Source organism: Hemiscyllium ocellatum, chromosome 31, assembly GCF_020745735.1.
Source record: "Hemiscyllium ocellatum isolate sHemOce1 chromosome 31, sHemOce1.pat.X.cur, whole genome shotgun sequence".
NCBI lineage: Eukaryota > Metazoa > Chordata > Chondrichthyes > Orectolobiformes > Hemiscylliidae > Hemiscyllium > Hemiscyllium ocellatum.
Genome location: NC_083431.1, coordinates 26,898,685 through 26,918,045, shown reverse-complemented (window position 1 = coordinate 26,918,045; position 19,361 = coordinate 26,898,685). Strand labels below are relative to the sequence as shown.

The 19,361-nt window shown below is 39.2% G+C and overlaps 1 protein-coding gene across 1 annotated transcript in view; it reads left to right on the top strand.

Annotated features, from left to right (window-relative positions):
* The window catches only part of tlcd2 (TLC domain containing 2), a 56,721-nt gene that overhangs the window by 4,799 nt on the left and 32,561 nt on the right, over positions 1-19,361 (top strand). The window contains exon 3 of the mRNA XM_060848103.1: positions 11,800-11,882. Within this exon, the coding sequence (XP_060704086.1) occupies positions 11,800-11,882 (83 nt within the window). The remainder of the gene's footprint in view (positions 1-11,799; positions 11,883-19,361) is intronic.

Below are 19,361 nucleotides of genomic sequence, written 5' to 3'. Positions count from 1 at the left end.
TTTGTAAGTGACTTGGATGCGGAAGTGGAAAGATAGGTTAGTAAGTTTGCTGATGACACAAGATTAGTGTATTTGTGGATAGTGTGGAAGGCTGTTTTCGGTTGCAATAGGACATCGACAGGATGCAGGACTGGGCTGATAAGTGGCAGATGATGTTCAACCTGGAAAAGTGTGAAGTCATTCACTTTGGAAGGTCATATTTGAAGGATTAAAAGCAAAATTCTTGGCAGTGTGGAGGAACAGAGCAATCTTAGGATCCATGTCCATAGATCCCTTGGAGTTGCCACCCAAGTTTATAGGATTGTTAAGAAGGCATATGGTGTATTGGCTTTCATTAACAGGAGGATTGAGTTTAAGGTCCGTGAGGTTATGCTGCAGCTCTGTAGAGTCCTGCTTAGATCACACTTGGAATATTGTGTTCAGTTCTGGTTGCCTCATTATACGAAAGATGTGGAAGCTATAGAGAGGGTCTAGAGGAGATTTACCAGGATGCTGCCTGGACTGGAGGGCATGTCTTATGAAGAAAGTTTGAGGGAGCTAGGGCTTTTCCCATTGGAGTGAAGAAGGATGTGGGGTGACTTGATAAAGACGTACAAGATGTTAAGAGGCATAGACAGACTGGTAGCCAGAGACTTTTTCCCATGGTGGAAATGTCTATCATGAAGGGGCATAATTTTAATTGCAGGAATCTTTAATTGCAGAGATAGGTTCTTTACACAGAGAGTGGTGGGTGTGTGGAATGCACTGCCAGCAGTGGTTGTAGAGTCAGATACATAAGGGACATATAAACAACTCTTGAATAGGCACATGGAAGATAGTACAATCAAGGATATGTGTTTAGTCTGAGCTTAGAGTAGGATAAAAGGCCAGCACAACATCAAGGGCCAAAGAGCCTGTACTATGTTCTATGCCAGGTGAATACTTGGCTGGAGAAAAGATATAGGAGGGAAAAATATAAATTCTTGGGACATGAGGACTAGTTAGTGGGACTAATACAAGCAGGACCAGGACCTATCTCTTTTCGGGGTGGAGTTGCTCGTGCTGGCCAGCTGGGTTTAAATTAGAATGTCAAAGGGATGTCTGAAGAGAAAGATAGATGTGGGAGAAACAAGTACGCAAACAAAAGACAGAAAGATGAGCAGCAAAAAGTGGAAAGGAGAAATGAAAGGGTGAAAAACAAATTTGACCAAAATAAAGCTAAGATAACGAAGAAGGTTAAAAAAAGTTAAAGACTTTGTTCCTTATTATGTGGAGCATTCATAATAAGGTAGATGAATTAGCTGCGCAAATAGATAGAAACGGTTGTTAGTTGTGATTATAGGGACATGGCTGCAGGATGACCAAGGGATATTTCATTATATAGGAAGAACATACGCAAAGGGAAGGAAGTGGAGTAGCATTATTAGTAAAGGAGTGAACCAAGGCAATAGCAAGGAAGACATTGGCTTAGAAAATCACGATGTGGACTCCGTATGGATGGAGATGAGGAACACTAAGGAACAGAAAATATTAGGAATTCCCCAAACATTGGTTGAAACATAAGGAAAGACATTAAAAAAGAATCAGAGTTGCATGGTGATATATTGGGAAGTGTGGATGTAGAAAGGAACCTGTGTCCCCTTGTACACCAATCAATGAAAGTGCATGTGCAGCAAGCAATTCGCAAGGCAAATGGTAAATTGGCCTTCATTGCAAGAGGATTGGAATTCAGAAACAGGGATATCTGAGATCAGTTATACAGGGCCCTGGTCAGACCAAACCTGGAGGATTGCTTCCAGTTTTGGTCTCCCTACACAAGAAAGATTATATTTGCCATAGGGAACAGTGGTGCAGAGATTAACTAGTGTGATACCGGGGATTGGAGGACTGCCCTATGAGGAGAGATTAGTTCAACTGGGTTTGCATTTCACCACAGATGAGAAGGATTTGATTGAAACGTAAAATTTCAGCAGGGCTGGGCAAACTACATGCTGGGTGGATGTTTGTCCTGTTTGGGGACTCTAGAACCAGATGCCAGGCTCAGGCTATGGTGTGACCAACCCCCAGCCCCCACCTCCATATAAGTCTGAGATGAGAAATCCTTTTTCACTCAGAGTAGTGAACCTGTGAATTTCTCTACCACAGAAGGCTGTGGATGCCATGTCAAAGAATATGTTCAATAAAGAGATAGATTAATGTTTAGATTATAAAGGTATCAAAGGGTATAAGAAGAAACAAGAAAAATGCCATTGAGATAGAGTATCAGTCATAATAATATTGAATGGTGGAGCTGGCTCAAAGGGCCGAATGGTCTACTCTGCTCCTAGTTTGTATGTAAAATGTTAGTTTTTGTTCTTACATAAACCTCTTTATTCCCAGCTGGGGTTTTCAAAATTGTCACATTGCTGAATTGCATCACAGTGTCAGGAAGTTCTGTTTACTTTTTAAAGAAATTGAGCAATTCCAAAAATTCCCTGAATGTAACTCGGATTGGTCACCCACGTGACTCATTAAGATGTCATGAATGTTCATATCTGAATGATTTACTTGTTGTGTGCCACCTCCCACAGATGTACATGGAATTTCCTGTGCATTTGTACCCAGAAACACATGCAGTCCAGGTGTAATTCAAATCCTAAGGCTAATAGGGCAAATCTTTGGCATAAGTGAGCTACCCACACAGTATAAAATGAACAGAAGTCGACAATCTTTTACAAATGCCTGATGATCCTTTTGCTCCAATGTATTCCTGCCTCTAATATTGCCTCAAGTTAAGAGCTTTATACACAGGGTAGGGTGTAACCAGAACTCTGATCTCTTATTCCCATTTTCCCTGTGATTGCAATTAAAATGTAAACTGTCAGCAGAGTGCATGGGAGGCACTTACAATAACACACTGGGAATGTTCTCCATTGGTGAACCCCACCATCCCCTATAGGTGGGCTATGAAAAAGTCACCTGCTTAAACAGGAAGGCTCTCTATTATGACAAAACCCTTCCTGTTGAACTCTGTTGCCATTAACAGAAATCTCGAGAGCACAACGTTGATTACAGGTCTTTTCAAAAATGAAATTTTGATCAAATGTTCACACTACATTGATTTCATTTTTATTTATGTGTGCATCATCAGAACTTTTTTGATCAGAGAATTAAACATTTTGGCACACATCATGGTTGACACATGGTGATGATTAGAGGTGAGGTGGACATTTCCTTTCTTGTGGAAAAGTAGCATTCAAGAAGCTTGACACAATCCAGGATGTGGTGATTGGCGTAATCTCCACCATTGGACCCACAGTAGTAGCAGTGTGAACCATCTGAAAGATGTACTGCAAAGATTCACTACGAGTTCTACCATTACTATCTGGAAGGACATGGGCAGCAGATACATGGGAACACCACCCAAAATCCCCTCCAAGTCACCCACCATTCTGACCTGGAAGTATATCACTGTTCCTTCAGTGTCACTGGGTCAAAATCCTGGGATATCCCTGAACAACATTGTGTCTGCCTACACCATATGGACCGTAACAGTTCAAAAAGGCTTCTCACCACCACCTTCTCGAGGGCAAGCAGGGAATAGACAAATTCTTGCAAGTTTGTGCACTTGTTTTGCTAGCTTTGATTTTCATAAATTTGAGTTTTAATAGACCTCTTCACTCTCAGCTGGAGTTTTCAAATTTCTTATGGTAAATAGTATCATGATTCAGAATGTTCTGGAATAAAAACAAATTACTGCTGGAAACTGAATTTTAAAAAAAACACAGAAAATGCTGAAAAAGTTAGCAAATAGGTCTGACGGCATTTATGCAGAAAGGAGTAATGTATGGAGGTCCAATATGACTTTTCTTTAGGTCAGTTCTGAATAAGAGTCATCTTGGACTTAGTGTTAATTCTGTTTCTTTCACTGCAGATGCTGGCGAAGTTTAACACCACTTTTTACTCGTATCAGAACATTTGGTCTTTTTATTTTGAAGAATTGCAATTCCAAAATTTCCAGAATGCAGTGAGGATTGACTACCCATGTTGTGCTGTTTTTTCTTGTTCAGTTTTTCATGAGTGTTCAGTTATTGTCCAATATTGCTGTACCTGCAACTCTATGGGAAATAATTGGATTTGCAGGCTGAGTTGCAGCTCCAATGTATGCATTTTTAAAAGAGAGTGTCTGAGATTAGTGAGGATATTGAAAATGCAGGTAAACCCAAAGCCCTGTTGCCAGTCAGCGTTCTAAGACCCGCACACGAATTTGCACAGTACTGACCCTGCCCTTTAGGGAACTTACTTTCTTTGCTTGATTCTCTGTAACTACAATCCCTCCCCCACCTACCACGCTCAGGACACCACATCCTCCCTATTTTGCTCATCGCAACCAGTGTGCTGCCCAGATACCTCCCTCTTCCACTTTTCCTGTCACACATTCTATATACACCCCAGCCACTAGACGTCATGCAAATTTTCATTTACCTGCTCCCCACTCTTGTGCTGTGGAGTTAAATAAACTTTGAGAAAACAGTCATCCAACATTTTCTTTGAACTTTTTTAGCTTCTCATTCATCATATGGCAATCTGGAAACTATCAGTGGCCAAATTATTAATGGCCGAACTCTGAAAATTAATAAGATATTTAGCTCTGTAGGCAATGTTGACACAGTTGCAGAGGAGAGTGGTGATTCAGGTCTCTATTATCTTGAAGTAAGTCATTCTTTGTGGTTTTTCAATATCTGTGTTTATTTGCACACGATTGACAGATCAGAAATAGATAAAAGCTTCTCATATTGACATTTTGAATCAAAGCTTCTGCTTACATTTTGTGGGAAATTGCTACACATACTGGAATCTGTACTGAAAACCCAAGAATTGCCGGAAATCGGAGCTGATGAAGAGTCGTCCAGACTTGAACTGTTAGCTTGCGCTCTTTCCCTGGATGCTGTCTGATCTGCTGTGATTTCCAACACTTTTTTTTGGTTTTCACTTCTGCATACGTTGTCAGCTTCATGAATATTTCAAAATTTGCCAAACTTCCCAACAGCTCATTGGTTCTCTACATGGTACACACTGGCAGAATGGGGACAATAGGGTGATGGAAGGTCTCAGAATAAGGTGTAGGAAATGTAGGGTGCACTGAGGATGGGTGAGAGCCTGATGACCATGGTTACAAATGCATTGATGTGCCAGTAAACAGAGGTGTGCCCTCTGGTCTGCTGGGCTCTTCAGTTTTCATCTGGAGGCAGGCACATCATACTGCCAAGATTGAATATGGTAGGCCGGAGCCTCCTGAATTGAGATAGGGTTGTGTATTTGAGCCTTGCCTGATCGGCACTTTCCGTTCCATCATGAAAATTCAACCCAAAGTCCCAGTCACATGAAAAGTCAGCGACTCTGGGGCTGTTCCCTTCCAGAAGGTGGAAAGGATGTTTGTTAGAGGCTTAAAATCAAATGTATTCTAAGAAAATCAATTTAAAAAGTGTTCCTTTTAGCAGAAGAGTTAAGAACCAAAGAATTCCAACATAAGGTGCTGGCGAAAGAACCAACAGTAGCACTTCTCTAGGCATGAGTTGTTAAGTTGTGGAGTGTATTGCCTGCAAGTGTAATAATGACAAATTGAAGAGGAATTTTCACAGAGAAGGCTCATGAGAATGGAACTAGCTAAATTACTCCAGCAGAGAGCTGGCGTGGACACACCGGACCAAATGGCTTCCTGTACTTTGACCATCCCATGATTCTATAAATGTTGGGGTATGATTATGAAGTTTGCTGATGATTTGTTTGATCATGAGGAATGAAATTGGATACTGCAGGAAGATACAAATGGATTGATCAGATTGGCCGAAAATGGCAAATGGATTTCTGCCCAGAGAAATGTGGGGTAATTCAGCTGGAAAGGACAGATAAGGCAAAGAAAATCGTTATAAATAGGGTACTGAGAGGTGTAGAGGAATAGAGATGTATGACCATTGAAGTTGTCATGGTGAGATATTGCAGCGTATCTTGTAGATGGTATGCATTGCTACCACTATGCATTGGTGGTGCACGGAATAAATGTTTAAGATAATGCAAGGGGCACCTGTCAAGTGGTCTGCTTTGTCCTTGATGATGCTGAGTGTTGTTGGAACCTGTTCATCTCAGCAATTGTACCCTTACTAAGGAGACTGGAGGGACACTAATGAACCAAGTTGAATTGTCATCAACTGGAACAGCTTGTAAAGGGGTACAACTAATTCTCTACAAGTCTTCAGTATATTTGTCAGGGTCCATATCCTTTACAGTGCTCAGTGCTTCAGCCAGTTCTTTATACCATCAAGTGAATAAAAATACTTGAAGCCTGGCGTGTGGGGTTCTGGGGCCCTTGGGAGAACGCCAAGATGGATCATCCATTAAGCATATTTGAATATGGCTAAAACATTCAGTTAAAAATAGAATGTTTCATTGCACAGTCTCAAGCTCAGTAGATTAGGGAACCTAGTAAATTTGGCTTCAATCCAATGCAAAAATGATGGAATTATTGGCTGAAACTTTCAACAGAAGGAAGTAGGTTGGAGCCTCAGATGCCACTGAAATTTATGACGTTTGAAACCTCTGTGTGCAGCACCACATAATTGTCCCCAGATGTTTCAGTTGAAATTGGCACAATTATTTAGCTCTTTAAAGACTTGTTTTTAAATGTTCATTTTCTATTCCAGTATTTATCCAGTATCTTGTAAGTTTCAAAACTTTCATAATTTCAAATATTTTATTCCTGTGTGCTGTGTGATATAAACTGGATTTGCTGTTTCACTCCAGAATTGGAGTTTCCGAAAGGATTTGTGGAGTGGTATAAATTTTGACCTTGATGACCCCTCCCACTGTTATGGAAGAATTAATGGGGATGGTAGCATTGTATTTTGAAAAACTTTTTTGCTAACAGATATAGACTTAAGGATGACAACTGTACCAACTGAAACTGATATGTTTTAGTTTGAGCAACTTTAAGTTAATGCTTTTCTTCCTTCAAGACTCCGGCTAGTCCAGGCTGTCAATATTATAATTAATGCAGTCCTGCCCTTGGGTTGAAATACAAATAATTTAACTCTGTTCCACTTTCACCAAATTCCCGCGTGACTGGTCAGCCTATATTCTTTCCTTTTCTCTCTGCCATTTTTATTTGCACAATCCCCATCCACATCTGCATATTTCAGCTCAGGCTGTGGTGTAGGATCTGCTGGAGAAGTGCTATTTCAGCTCTTCGCCACTGCCAATCAAAAATGAATACATGTTTTTAGAAAACCTCATTATTACTTTCTGATTAATAACATTGAAGTCAATTTGCTAACGAGAGGGGAAGCAACTTCTGCGGTGGGCGGAGACTCTTGGTATCAGCTACTTGTTTTACGCACTCTATCCAATTTGTCGTTGCATTAAATTTATGCAAGTGTGAGTAAATGGGCTTAAAACATTTAGTCATCTATTAATATCCTGCATTTTTAGCAATTAGCACAATAATTGTGAAATTTCAAAGTTACATTTTACATTCTAATTTTTATTTAGATTAGTTACAGTGTAGAAACAGGCCCTTCAGCCCAACAAGTCCACACCGACCCACAACCCACCCAGACCCATTCCCCTACATTTACCCCTTCACCTAACACTACGGGCATGGCCAATTCACCTAACCTGCACATTTTTGGACTGTGGGAGGAAACTGGAGCACCCGGAGGAAACCCACGCAGACACGGGAAGAATGTGCAAACTCCACACAATCAGTCGCCTGAGGCGGGAATTGAACCCGGGTCTCTGGCACTGTGAGGCAGCAGTGCTAACCGCTGTGCCATCGTGCCAGGTTGCTTATAATGTCGTGAAGACTTACTATGCTTATAGCAGGGAGAAGGACATTATAATTATGATAAAAAAGCTTTGCACATTAGCTGGCCCAAAAAATTTGGTTTGAAACTCTGGAGATGCTGAGTCAGATAAAACAGGGTTCGGAGGTGGAGAAGAACAGAGTGCTGGTCTGGAGTTTTTACTTGGAAATTGGGTCGGCAGCTGTCCGGCACATTAGTTAAACCAGGTGTTGTCTTTGACTCAAAAACTGACATAAATGTGCAGTTTCCCACAATACAGCATGGCAGGCATCAACTTGACAAATTGCCTGCCATTTAATAAAAACATTCTGGAGCAATTAAGTTTGTTTAACAAGCTCATTGACCCAAATAATTCACTGCCTATCCCATAATGGGGTGAAAAAGCATGAAGTAAGTACATGTATCTTTTTTTTTAAGATTAGATTACTTACATTGTGGAAACAGGACCCTTTGGCCCAACAATTCCACACCGACCCTCCAAAGAGCAACCCACCCAGACCCATTGCCCTACGTTTACCCCTTCACCTAACTCTATGGGCAATTTAGCATTGCCAGTTCACCTAACCTACACATTTTTGGACTGTGGGAGGAAACTGGAGCACCCGGAGGAAACCCACGCAGACACGGGGAGAATGTGCAAACTCCACACAGACAGTTGCCTGAGGTGGGAATTGAACCCACGTCTCTGGCACTGTGAGACAGCAGTGCTTACCAATGTGCCACCATGTGGCCCACTTGTGAGTGTACTTTGCACTATAAACCCCGATTTGATACCCATTCTTGGTGATCACCATGCCTGGCTTTGCAAAACCCATCCCCTTGCTCCTCTCCCCATGGTACCCAATCTCTTCCCACCACAATAACTTATGAGTAAACTGTGTCCAGGCACCATTGATGTTCTCCTTGGGCAGCTTGCAGTGCTAGCAGCACCCATTACTGAGTTCTAGTGCTGCTGGGATGCTGGTGTAATTTGCAAATCAGATTTGATTAGATTTCTAACAATACTCTACCCCATAAAATTCACTGCCATGAGTGGAATCTGGATGGCATGTAACACCAGCATTTGCTGTTGGGCAGCTTGTAACTATACCATGTCAAATAAATGGGAATTTTCTCTTTTAAAAGGTGGTCACAAAAGTCACAAAACTTAAAAGTCCTGATAAATAGCAGTGAACCTTTTAAAATTGTTGTCAAACACCTACATAGAAGTTGCAGAGGTTGATCAGCTAAATGTAAAAATGTTATGGCCCTATTTTGAACAACAAAATACAACTAGATTAATATTTGAACTTTACCACAAATATTCAAAGAAATAATGAGCAGTTTGAGAATAAAACAATTATGTCTTCAGTTTATCATTCACAATTATGAAAAGCATTAGAAAGATGACATCAGACTTTAAAGACTATGATTCGATGTTATTGTCAAGAATGTCCTTGTCATTGGTTTGAAGGAGTCCCCTTGTTAGTGTTTACTATTAGCAATCCCTACGTCAAGTTTCAGAGAAGAGCTGACTAAAATGAGAGAATTGGCCACAAAGCGTGTGAAAAGAGCACAACAAACAATGAATACCAGAGGAGAGTTTTTAAAAGCTGAAGCAATTAATTATGTGAGCAGAGTCAAGATGTTTATCTTGTTCCCTGTCCCTGTGGAAGTATTAAAAGTGAGATTCACAGGACCATATTCAGTCAAAAAGAGAATTAATTATGTTGAATTACACTGTGAACGATATTCCTGCTAAGCTACAGCAAGTCAAGAGTCCCTGCACTGAGATCAATGCACCAATGCCATCCACAGCATTGATTTTATAGCTCCTGAAGTTGTTGCTATGCACAGACCTTGGGGACCCATGCAGATGAAAACAATGTTAACAAGGACATTGGCAGTGAGTACCCTGAACAGGAGAAAATATCAGAAAATATATTATCATCAAAATGTTAAAAAGATACTTTGATAAGTCAGGGTGGTGTATTTGCAGTGGTGAAAGAAATAACGACTGAAATAAAAATGACAATAATTTGAAAATGAATAAGATTTGTTAACCAAAACTGCTAAAACAAATTTTATGGTCTGTCAAGCTAGAATTCATTCTGGAAAATATGTTGATTGTCCTAATCAATATTTTCAATGATTTATTACACATCTCTGGAGCAGGTAGATTTTGAATTCGGGCCTCCATGCTTAGAAATAGGGACACTACCACAGTGTCACAAAAGCTGTTTTCACTCTAGAAATTGACTTATCAAATATTACCAGCAGCTGTAACCATAAGAAATAAATAATTAACATTAAATACCTAGTTTCTACCATCATGACTGATTATAAATGTAATCAGTCTGCTGTGTAATAGTGCCTTTTGTAATAGTGTCATTTATAACATCTAATATTACTGCTGTATATGCGTTGACTTTAGAGATCTCTTTTAGCCATTCAAAAACTCTTCTGTTGTATTGATCAAGTTCCACATTGTATTCATCTTGCAAGTGGCAAATCTGAAAATTATCTTGATATTTCCAGTATGTCATAGAGATGTACAGCATGGAAACAGACCCTTTGGTCCAACCCGTCCACGCTGACCAGATACCTCAACCCAATCTAGTCCTACCTGCCAGCACCTGGCCCATATCCCTCCAAACCCTTTCTATTCATATACCCATCCAAATGCCTCTTAAATGTTGCAATTGTACCAGCCTCCACCACTTGCTCTGGCAACTCATTCCACACACGTACCACCTTCTGTGTGAAAAGGTTGCCCTTAGGTCTCTTTTACATCTTTTCTTTCTCACCCTAAAGCTATGCCCTCTTCTGGACTCCCCGACCCCAGGGAAAAGACTTTGCCCATTGACCCTATCCATGCTACTCGTAATTTTGTAAGCCTCTATAAAGGTCACCCCTCAGCCTCTGACGCTCCAGGGAAAACAGCCCCAGCCTGTATAACCTTTCCCTGTAGCTCAAATCCTCCAACCCTGACAACATCCTTGTAAATATTTTTTGAACCCTTTCAAGTTTCACAACATCTTTCCGATAGGGAGGAGACCAACGTTGCACACAATACTCCAACAATGGCCAAACCAATGTTCTGTACAGTTGTAACATGACCTCCCAACTCCTGTACTCAATACTCTGACCGATAAAAGAAAGCATCCCAACACCACCTTCACTATCCTATCTACCTGCTACTCCACTTTCAAAGAGCTATGAACCTACACTCCAAGGTCTCTTTGTTCAGCAACACTCCCTAGGACGTTCCCATAAAGTGTATAAGTCCTGCTAAGATTTGCTTTCCCAAAATGCAGCACCTCGCATTTATCTGAATTAAACTCCATCTGCCACTTCTCAGCCCATTGGCCCATCTGGTCCAGATCCTGTTGTAATCTGAGGTAACCTTCTTCGCTGTCCCATACACCTCCAATTTTGGTGTCATTTGCAAACTTACTAACTATACGTCTTATGCTCACATCAAATCGTTTATGTAAATGACGAAACAAAGTGGATCCAGCACCGATATTTGTGGCACTCCACTGGTCACAGGCCTCCAGTCTGAAAAACAACCCTCCACCACCACCCTCTGCCTTCTACCTTTGAACCACTTCTGTATCCAAATGGCTAGTTCTCCGTGTATTCCATGAGATCTAACCTTACTAACCCAGTCTCCCATGGGGAACCTTGTCAAACGCCTTACTGAAGTCCATATAGATTACATCTACCGTTCTGCCCTCATCAATCCTCTTTGTTACTTCTTCAAAAAATTCAATCAAGTTTGTGCGACATGATTTCCCACACACGAAGCCATGTTGACTATCCTTAATCAGTTCTTACCTTTCCAAATAGCAGTAGATGTATTCAGCTCCTTTTATCGATCGACTTCATTTGGTGTTTTTACCTTGAAAATTGAATATGATAATAAGATTAATTTTATATATTTAATTTCCAATATTTTCATATTCTGAGTTTGTGGCATTTATTTATTCTTGGCTTGCAGGTTATTTCATTCATGATTTTATAGACATGCTGTTGAACCAGAAATTTCAACATTCCTGGGAACTGCTTTTTCACCATGCTGTGGTAAGTATTTCTTAAAAACCTGTCGCTTTTAATAAGCTCAGTTCTCATTTAGTCTCAGATCTTGTACATGACAATCTGCTTCCTGCCCAGGTCCTTTCATCATTGTAACTTGGGTAGTATTGTCTGTCCTTAATTAGTCCATAATCCAAATCAGCAAGCAACTTTTTAACCAATATACATACTGATAATCCGTTACATTGCATATGATGTGAACCTCTGAAGTACCTTCATATAGTAGAGTGAATATTTCCAAGTTTCCTGCAAAAAGCAGTTCAGCTGCTTAATGTGTTTTTAATGTGTTAAGGAAGGCAAGATGGAGAAACTGCAAAATTACTATTTCAGTCAACTCTGTGGTAGGAAAGTTATTGAATTTATATTTAAGGATGGAATGACTGAACGCTTGGAAGAACTTGAACTTCTTAAAGTGAGACAACGTGGATTTCTAAAGAGGAAGCCATGTCTGCTCACAAATAAAGCTTATTGAGGATATTAAGTGGTAGGCAGGAAATTGTCAAGGAAAATGATAAATATGGAATTTCAGTAGACATTCATTGTGGTTCCATATTAGCTAAAATTGCTGTTAGAAACAATGTTGGAAACTTGGGTCAGGCACCATCAGTGGATCAAGAGACAGAGTTATTATTTCAAATCCAACATGGCTCTTTTTCAGAACTGAAATGGACTGGAAAAGTTTTTTTTTATGCTGTTGACAGAAGAGGGATGAGGAACGAGTAGAACAGATTGGGCTGGTGTCCAGAGCAAACAAAAAGCGGTGCTAATGGCGGTGAAATAGTGATGTGTGAAGAGAAGACTTTGGGTCCACTTTTCTGACTCTGTCTGTGATTTATTTGCTTCAGCTATTCAATGAAAGACTACTAACACCACAGTAGTAAATATCATGGTAATGTATGCCTACTATAAGAGTTATTTAATTGAATATTTTGTAATCTTTTAAAGAATTTACAGGCTGTGGAGAAAGAAGCTTTTTCTGCTGGGTGGGGTGTCTTGGACAAAGGTTCATATTCTTTAAATCAGAGCCAGGCCACTGAGAAGTTGGAAAATAGTCACACACAGGATAGATGTATGGATTTCCCTTCCTCAAAAACAGCCACAATTAACTAAGGGATGAGTGAATGTTTGCTGGACAAGGGCATAAAAGGATGTGGAACCAGGGCAAATAGATGGATGAGCTGCAGAGTAGTTAAATGTCAGAACAGACTTGATGGGCTGAAGGGCTTACTCTTTTGTGTATGTGTATGCACTCCAAAAGCATATTTCCCTGCCTATTTTGCTCTTTATTGCTGGAAATTTCACAGGGATGGCTGGTCAGTGCAAAACTGAAAAAAGGCAGTGCCCAATTTTGTTTTTATTTTTCTTTCATTCTTGTTTCTCTGCTGTCCCTAGTGTTGCCTTTTTTCTCAATTAAACAGAGTACGAGACTTCAATAAGCAAGTGCATAAGATCTTTTGTTTTGCGCTATAACATCGCTAAAGTTTTTTTTAATCTAAAGTTGGCTCACAGAGGTTACCTTGGAATGAAAAGAGAAGCTTAACTAATATAGCTCCATAAACACTTGAAGTTAATTTGCACTGCCATCTTGTGAACTTATTGCTAAAGTCACATTGCATAAGAATTTTTTATGAATGTACATAAAGTGTTTATTCTTCAAATTTGCTTGTAAACTGCTGTGTATCCCTTGTAAAGGTTTTATTAGAGAATGATCTGCTGTAAGCCTGAAGTTGAACTGGAGCACTTGATTGGCACTTCACATAATGACATTACTTTTTCCAACTTGGCTGTTATGAGGAGCACTTCTTTTACTTTGACTCTTAAAAATAGAGTGTAAGAATTCTCAAATGAGCATTCATTGAGAATGCTGCCTTAGATCGCTGGCTGATCATTAATAGAGAAGCCTGAAGTAATTGAAAATTGTATTTATTTTAATATTCAAAACTAAATATAAAATATTGATTGTGATAAAAGTACTTGAAATAAACTGCATTTTATTTGCACGATAGCAACAAATAACGCTCAAAGAAATCATTTGAGCTTTCTGTTTGCAAACCTCATCTACTTTCATCTGACTTGTCAAGCGATAGAACAATACAGATAATGCATAATATGAGTTCATTTTTGGACATTAATGCAATTGGTTGTACTTAAAACATCAAAGCACACAAACCCTTTTGACCTTGAGATCTTTGATAGAAAGAAAAGTATGGTCTGATGAAACATCCATTCCCAAAACAACATGAGCTAACTTCTTATTGCACTTGCTCTGTTTTTGTTGCTGTTTTTAATATCTTTTTTTTGTTTCAGTCTTCCAACTTTTAATTGTTTTATTTGCCGATTTGGTTTAGAAGTGACTGTGTATCTGAGACTTGCTATTGTATGAATGAGAAAGAAGAAGGCTCACAGAAAAAATAAATGTTTCAAACAACAAACGAACAATGGGTTGTGAAAATCAGAGTGGCTGGTGGTGTATAGTTTGGATTTGAGTTCTGAACATAGAAGCAATTTTCAAATAAGGGATTGGAAATATTTGAAATTCTAAATGATCGAAATGTTGAAATTATGTCCTAAGCTATCTGCCCTCTCAACTAATGTTTGGTTGCTAGCTACAGAAAGGCAAGGTTGGGAAATATGACAGTACTTCCATAGATTGAAGGTTTAGGAGTGCACCAGCGATTTGGAACACAGAAAGAGGAGTCATCTATGCAGACCCTTGAGATTGTTCAATTGTGGCTGATCTGTACCACAAAACCTTGCCCTTTCTCTGTATCTCTTGACACCCAACTCAAGATGAGTTCCAGATTTCTATAATCCTCTTGTGTGAAAACATGCTTCCCAGTTTCAATTTGAAAGACCTTCGGCAGACTAAGAGTACAGAGAAAAACAGAGTTGATGTTTTTCTTCAATAAAAGTCTTTGGACTCAAAACATTAACTGTGTCTCTTGCCACAATTGCTGTAAGACCTCCAGAGTTTCTCCAGCATTCTGGGTCTTTTTTTACACATTTCAGCATCCACAGTATTTTGCTTTTCCAAGAGTGCATCACACCATTTGAAAGCAGTTTCAGGGAATCCTGAGGAGGAAATAGGGACCGTAAGTGTATGAAGTGTGTAAGATGACTGAAGGCAGTGCTTTAGGGAAATGATGAGTTGGAAGTGAAACCATTAGGGATATAAGATTAAAATCACATGGCCAGCCCTTGAGGATTGCTCTGGTGACTGTTGTGAAAATGGCTGTTTAAGTCAGTATCTCAGCAACATTTAAATGTATATCTAGGTAACCTTTTCAAATCAGTGTCACTGGTGAAATATTCCATTTGTCAACTAACCAAGTGGTCTTTTTTTTTTCCTGATTTGGAGATGCCGGTGTTGCACTGGGGTGTACAAAGTTAAAAATCTCACAACACCAAGTTATAGTCCAACAGGTTTAATTGGAAGCACACTAACTTTTGGAGCGCTGCTCCTTCATCAGGTGGAAGCAGCGTCACTCCGAAAGCTAGTGTGCTTCCAATTAAACCTATTGGACTATAACCTGGTGTTGTGTGATTTTTAACTTTTTTTTTCCTGTATGCTACTGATTTAATATGTGTAGCATTACAGAAGATTAAAAATCTATTCAGACATTTTTAAAAACAGGTCCGATTGGAATGTGTGCACACAGTATTGTCTCAAACGTTACAGTTATTTGTAGATGTCATTTGCTGGAAAACTCAAGTACAGAGGAGCACAGTTGATTTAAACATGTCCACAGGGATTCCATGTAAACAAAGCTTGGGTGAGTGTTTTGATAATCAGTACACAACAGGAGTGCAATAAGTATCACAAGCATATAGTAAAGTAGGTAATTGAAATGGTGTCATCGATTTGTGTAGCTGAGACCTGCAGTGCAAGGAATATGGTTTCTAGACAACATCCTGGTCTTTTAGTATAAATGTAAATGGATCGTTTTCAAATGAGCATAATCTCTCTGTGAGATTACAGATTTGATTTTAAATATGTTAATGTTAAATATTATTTAGAGTTATAGAATGACACAGCACAGAAGGTGGTCATTTGGCCCATCAGACTAGATTTTTGGTAGAGCTATCCTGTTAATCCTCCTCCACCTGTTTTTTGACAGTTTTATTGTTTTACCCTTCAGGTAATTGCTCAATTTTTAAAAAATATGCATCCACCTCCTTTTCAGATTGGATATTCTTGAAAATAACTTCTTTTGTTTTGCTAAAAAAGAAAATTTCCTCGAGTTGTCCTGATTGTTTTGCTGAAAATGTGTTGCTGGAAAAGCGCAGCAGGTCAGGCAGCATCCAAGGAGCAGGAGAGGTGATGTTTCGGGCTCGAAACATCGACTCTCCTGCTCCTTGGATGCTGCCTGACCTGCTGCGCTTTTCCAGCAACGCATTTTCAGCTCTGATCTCCAGCATCTGCAGTCCTCACTTTCTCCTGATTGTTTTGCTGATCACCTTAAATCTATATCTGTCTAGTTACTGTCCATTCTGTCACTGGAATATTTCCCTTTTATTTACTTCAACAAAACACTTCATACTTTTGAACACTCCCATCCAATTTCCCATAAACTTTTCTAGACTATAAAGCAAACGATGCCAGCTTCTTCAACTCCAGCATGTAACTGCAATCCTACATCATTGGTATCATTCTGTGCAATTGTTTATATACCCACACCAAGGACTTGGTAGCTTTCCTAAAATTTGAGACCCAGAATCAAATTCTTTTTGATGCTTGTTGAGATAAAGAGTGAACTTCTGTCCTTTGTCTGACTTGAGTTTCTTTGTTGATGCTGGGCAAAAGGTTCAGCAACCTAATTTAAAAGATGAGTGAGAAATGCTATTGAAATAATATGACTGGTATTGGAGTAGTGCACACCAGTGATAATAACTGAGTTCTGAATGCATGCAGTAGCATGAGGGTGGATAGGATGATTGGCACCACTGCTGGTGTACAACAACCGAGCAGTTATTCAGTCCGAGTGCTGAGCAATGGGTATAATAATGAGTGGAGTGTTGGCGATGGGAATATTTGAAATTATGTTGCTGCATCTTTCAAATTCTGTGCGAATGAATCACAGGCCTGAAGCCAAAACACATTAATCTGCCTGTAATGGAGGAAAAAATGCTCAGCATTTCTGTTATAAGTCCTGGAATAATAAATATGTATTTGTAAAATGGCATTAAAAAGTACAACAATGTACTTTTAAGTACATTGAGTGGCAAAGCCAAGACAAAGGATATTAATAGTGTGGGCTCTGCATCAGATTTTGACATTAGGCAGAAACAGCGTCTTGTAGAAATATGGATCTGGGCATCAATGGAAGTGAACAGATGTGATGAGATAAATTTCAGGAGGCCACAGAATGCCTAATACAAGATGTATCTTATTAGCTATAAAATGCTTTGTGATGCCCTGAGGTTATGAAAGGCATTCATTATGGAGATGATCATTTTTACAAAATCAAAATTTCCTAATGAAGAAATTGATCAAGATTTCACATTCTAGGAATTTTGTTGTTACAAACAAACTAAAATCAACACTGACAAAATATTATTAACCTAATTAATGTACTAAACTACGAAGTTAATTCCCAATTAACTTCTTAATAAACCAAAAACTCCACATTTACATGTTACACTGCTCCCTCAGCATAAATGGAATTTTATCTTTAAAATCCCAATCTTCCAACTTTAACGGGAAATTTTCTCCCCATCCCATCAAACCGAGTCTTCCAGTATCCATTGAAACAAAGTTTCCAGTGCTGATGTTGGTTTGGTGAAATGTGATTTTAACTTAATGAAAATAAGTTATTCCTGGCCCCTTTCAGGGATGGTCTGATTTTGATATACAAATCATTTCAAACTAGTTGGATCTATTTTTCTTTATACACGGGCAAATGCATAGTTTTCAATGAGGAAGATCATTCAGAAGTTAAAATCCAACACAGAAAATCAAATATTGACATGACTTTTTAACAAAGCTTTGGTATCTTGGGCAGGACCATGTATGGTCCTTAAGTAAATCTAAGCAATTTTCCTGTGCCAATAGTATTGGGAGTCAAAAGGTCATGTTTCAACCAAAGTTCATATGACTTCTTGAAAATGGAATTAAAATCAAGGGTTTGAGGTTTTCAGTCATAGGTTAGCAATTCTTAGTTGACATGAACAGTTTAAAATAATTAAAACTAATCACAATGAAGACTATTTAGTACAGACTATTTATATAATGGAATGTTAGCATGGTTCACAATAGTTACAAAACAGAGCATTAAACATGATTAACGGTTGACTATAATTGAGCGCAATCTGTTTGATTGTTAATATACTTAGTAAATTGAGTATAATTCCATTACAATTTTTGCCTGATCTGTGTATAATCAATTGGACTTTCAGTAGTAGGGGACTGGGACTTTTAACTCTTGACAAGCTTCGCTTCATTAAATCAAGAATCATTCTCACCAGCGCTCAGCCTGCTCATCTATCCAAAGACGATCCTTTTTGCCTGTCTGGAATAGCAGTAACTGTTGTGGGTCTTTATTCCCTGAGTCTTGCGATCTGACTGACTGAGAATTTGGGCAGTAGCCAGGCCATCTGCCTCCTCCTTTGTGACACGGTGTTAAAACTTGAACCTGACTTTGACTAAGTTTCATTTGAGTTTTGGACTCCATAAGGCCATGTGGATTCATCTCTGGGTAGATTTCATAGATGATCACGTGGGCTTGCCTTTGGGCAGATTTTGTCTCCTTTCCAAATAGTTCCTGTTCTAGGGACAGTTTTAAATATCACATTTTATAAAGTCCTGCATTCATAACATTTTCATGTACAACCTATGATGTAATTGATTTTGATTTCATTACAATTTCTGAGATTTTTATCTTTCCGAGGAATGTCAATACCTCCTAGTCATTAAACATTCTTGTTGTCAGAGTTAGGAAACCAGTGAACTTTGACTTGCTAGGTGCAGCTCCTCTTCAATCTTATCTCATTTCAAACCATCAAACTGTGATGTACAGAACATCAACCCAGCTGCAAACCAAATATCTTGCTTTCTATGTTCCCAGATTAGGATGATCTCTGAAAGATAGCAAAGGAACACATGAGTGTTACATTTCTTTGAAATAACTTTTGCAATTCCCATAAAGAAGACGCCTTGGCCATAATCAAAGCAATCGTGGAAATGGAAGTTTGTGACTCTTCGTTACTAGATGACTGATCAGTAATTCAGTGAAACCTAGAAGGGATGTGTCAATTAGTCCCTTTTAGTCAGAAACCCACGCAGACACTGGGAGAATGTGCAAACTCCATACAGTCAGTCGCCTGAGTCGGGAATTGAACCCGGGTCTCTGGCACTGTGAGGCAGCAGTGCTAACCGCTGTGCCACTGTGCCGCCCACTTCTGCCACTTTGCATCCTAACCTCCTATAAATTAGTTCAAAAACTGACATCTGGAATCTGTTTAAACAGG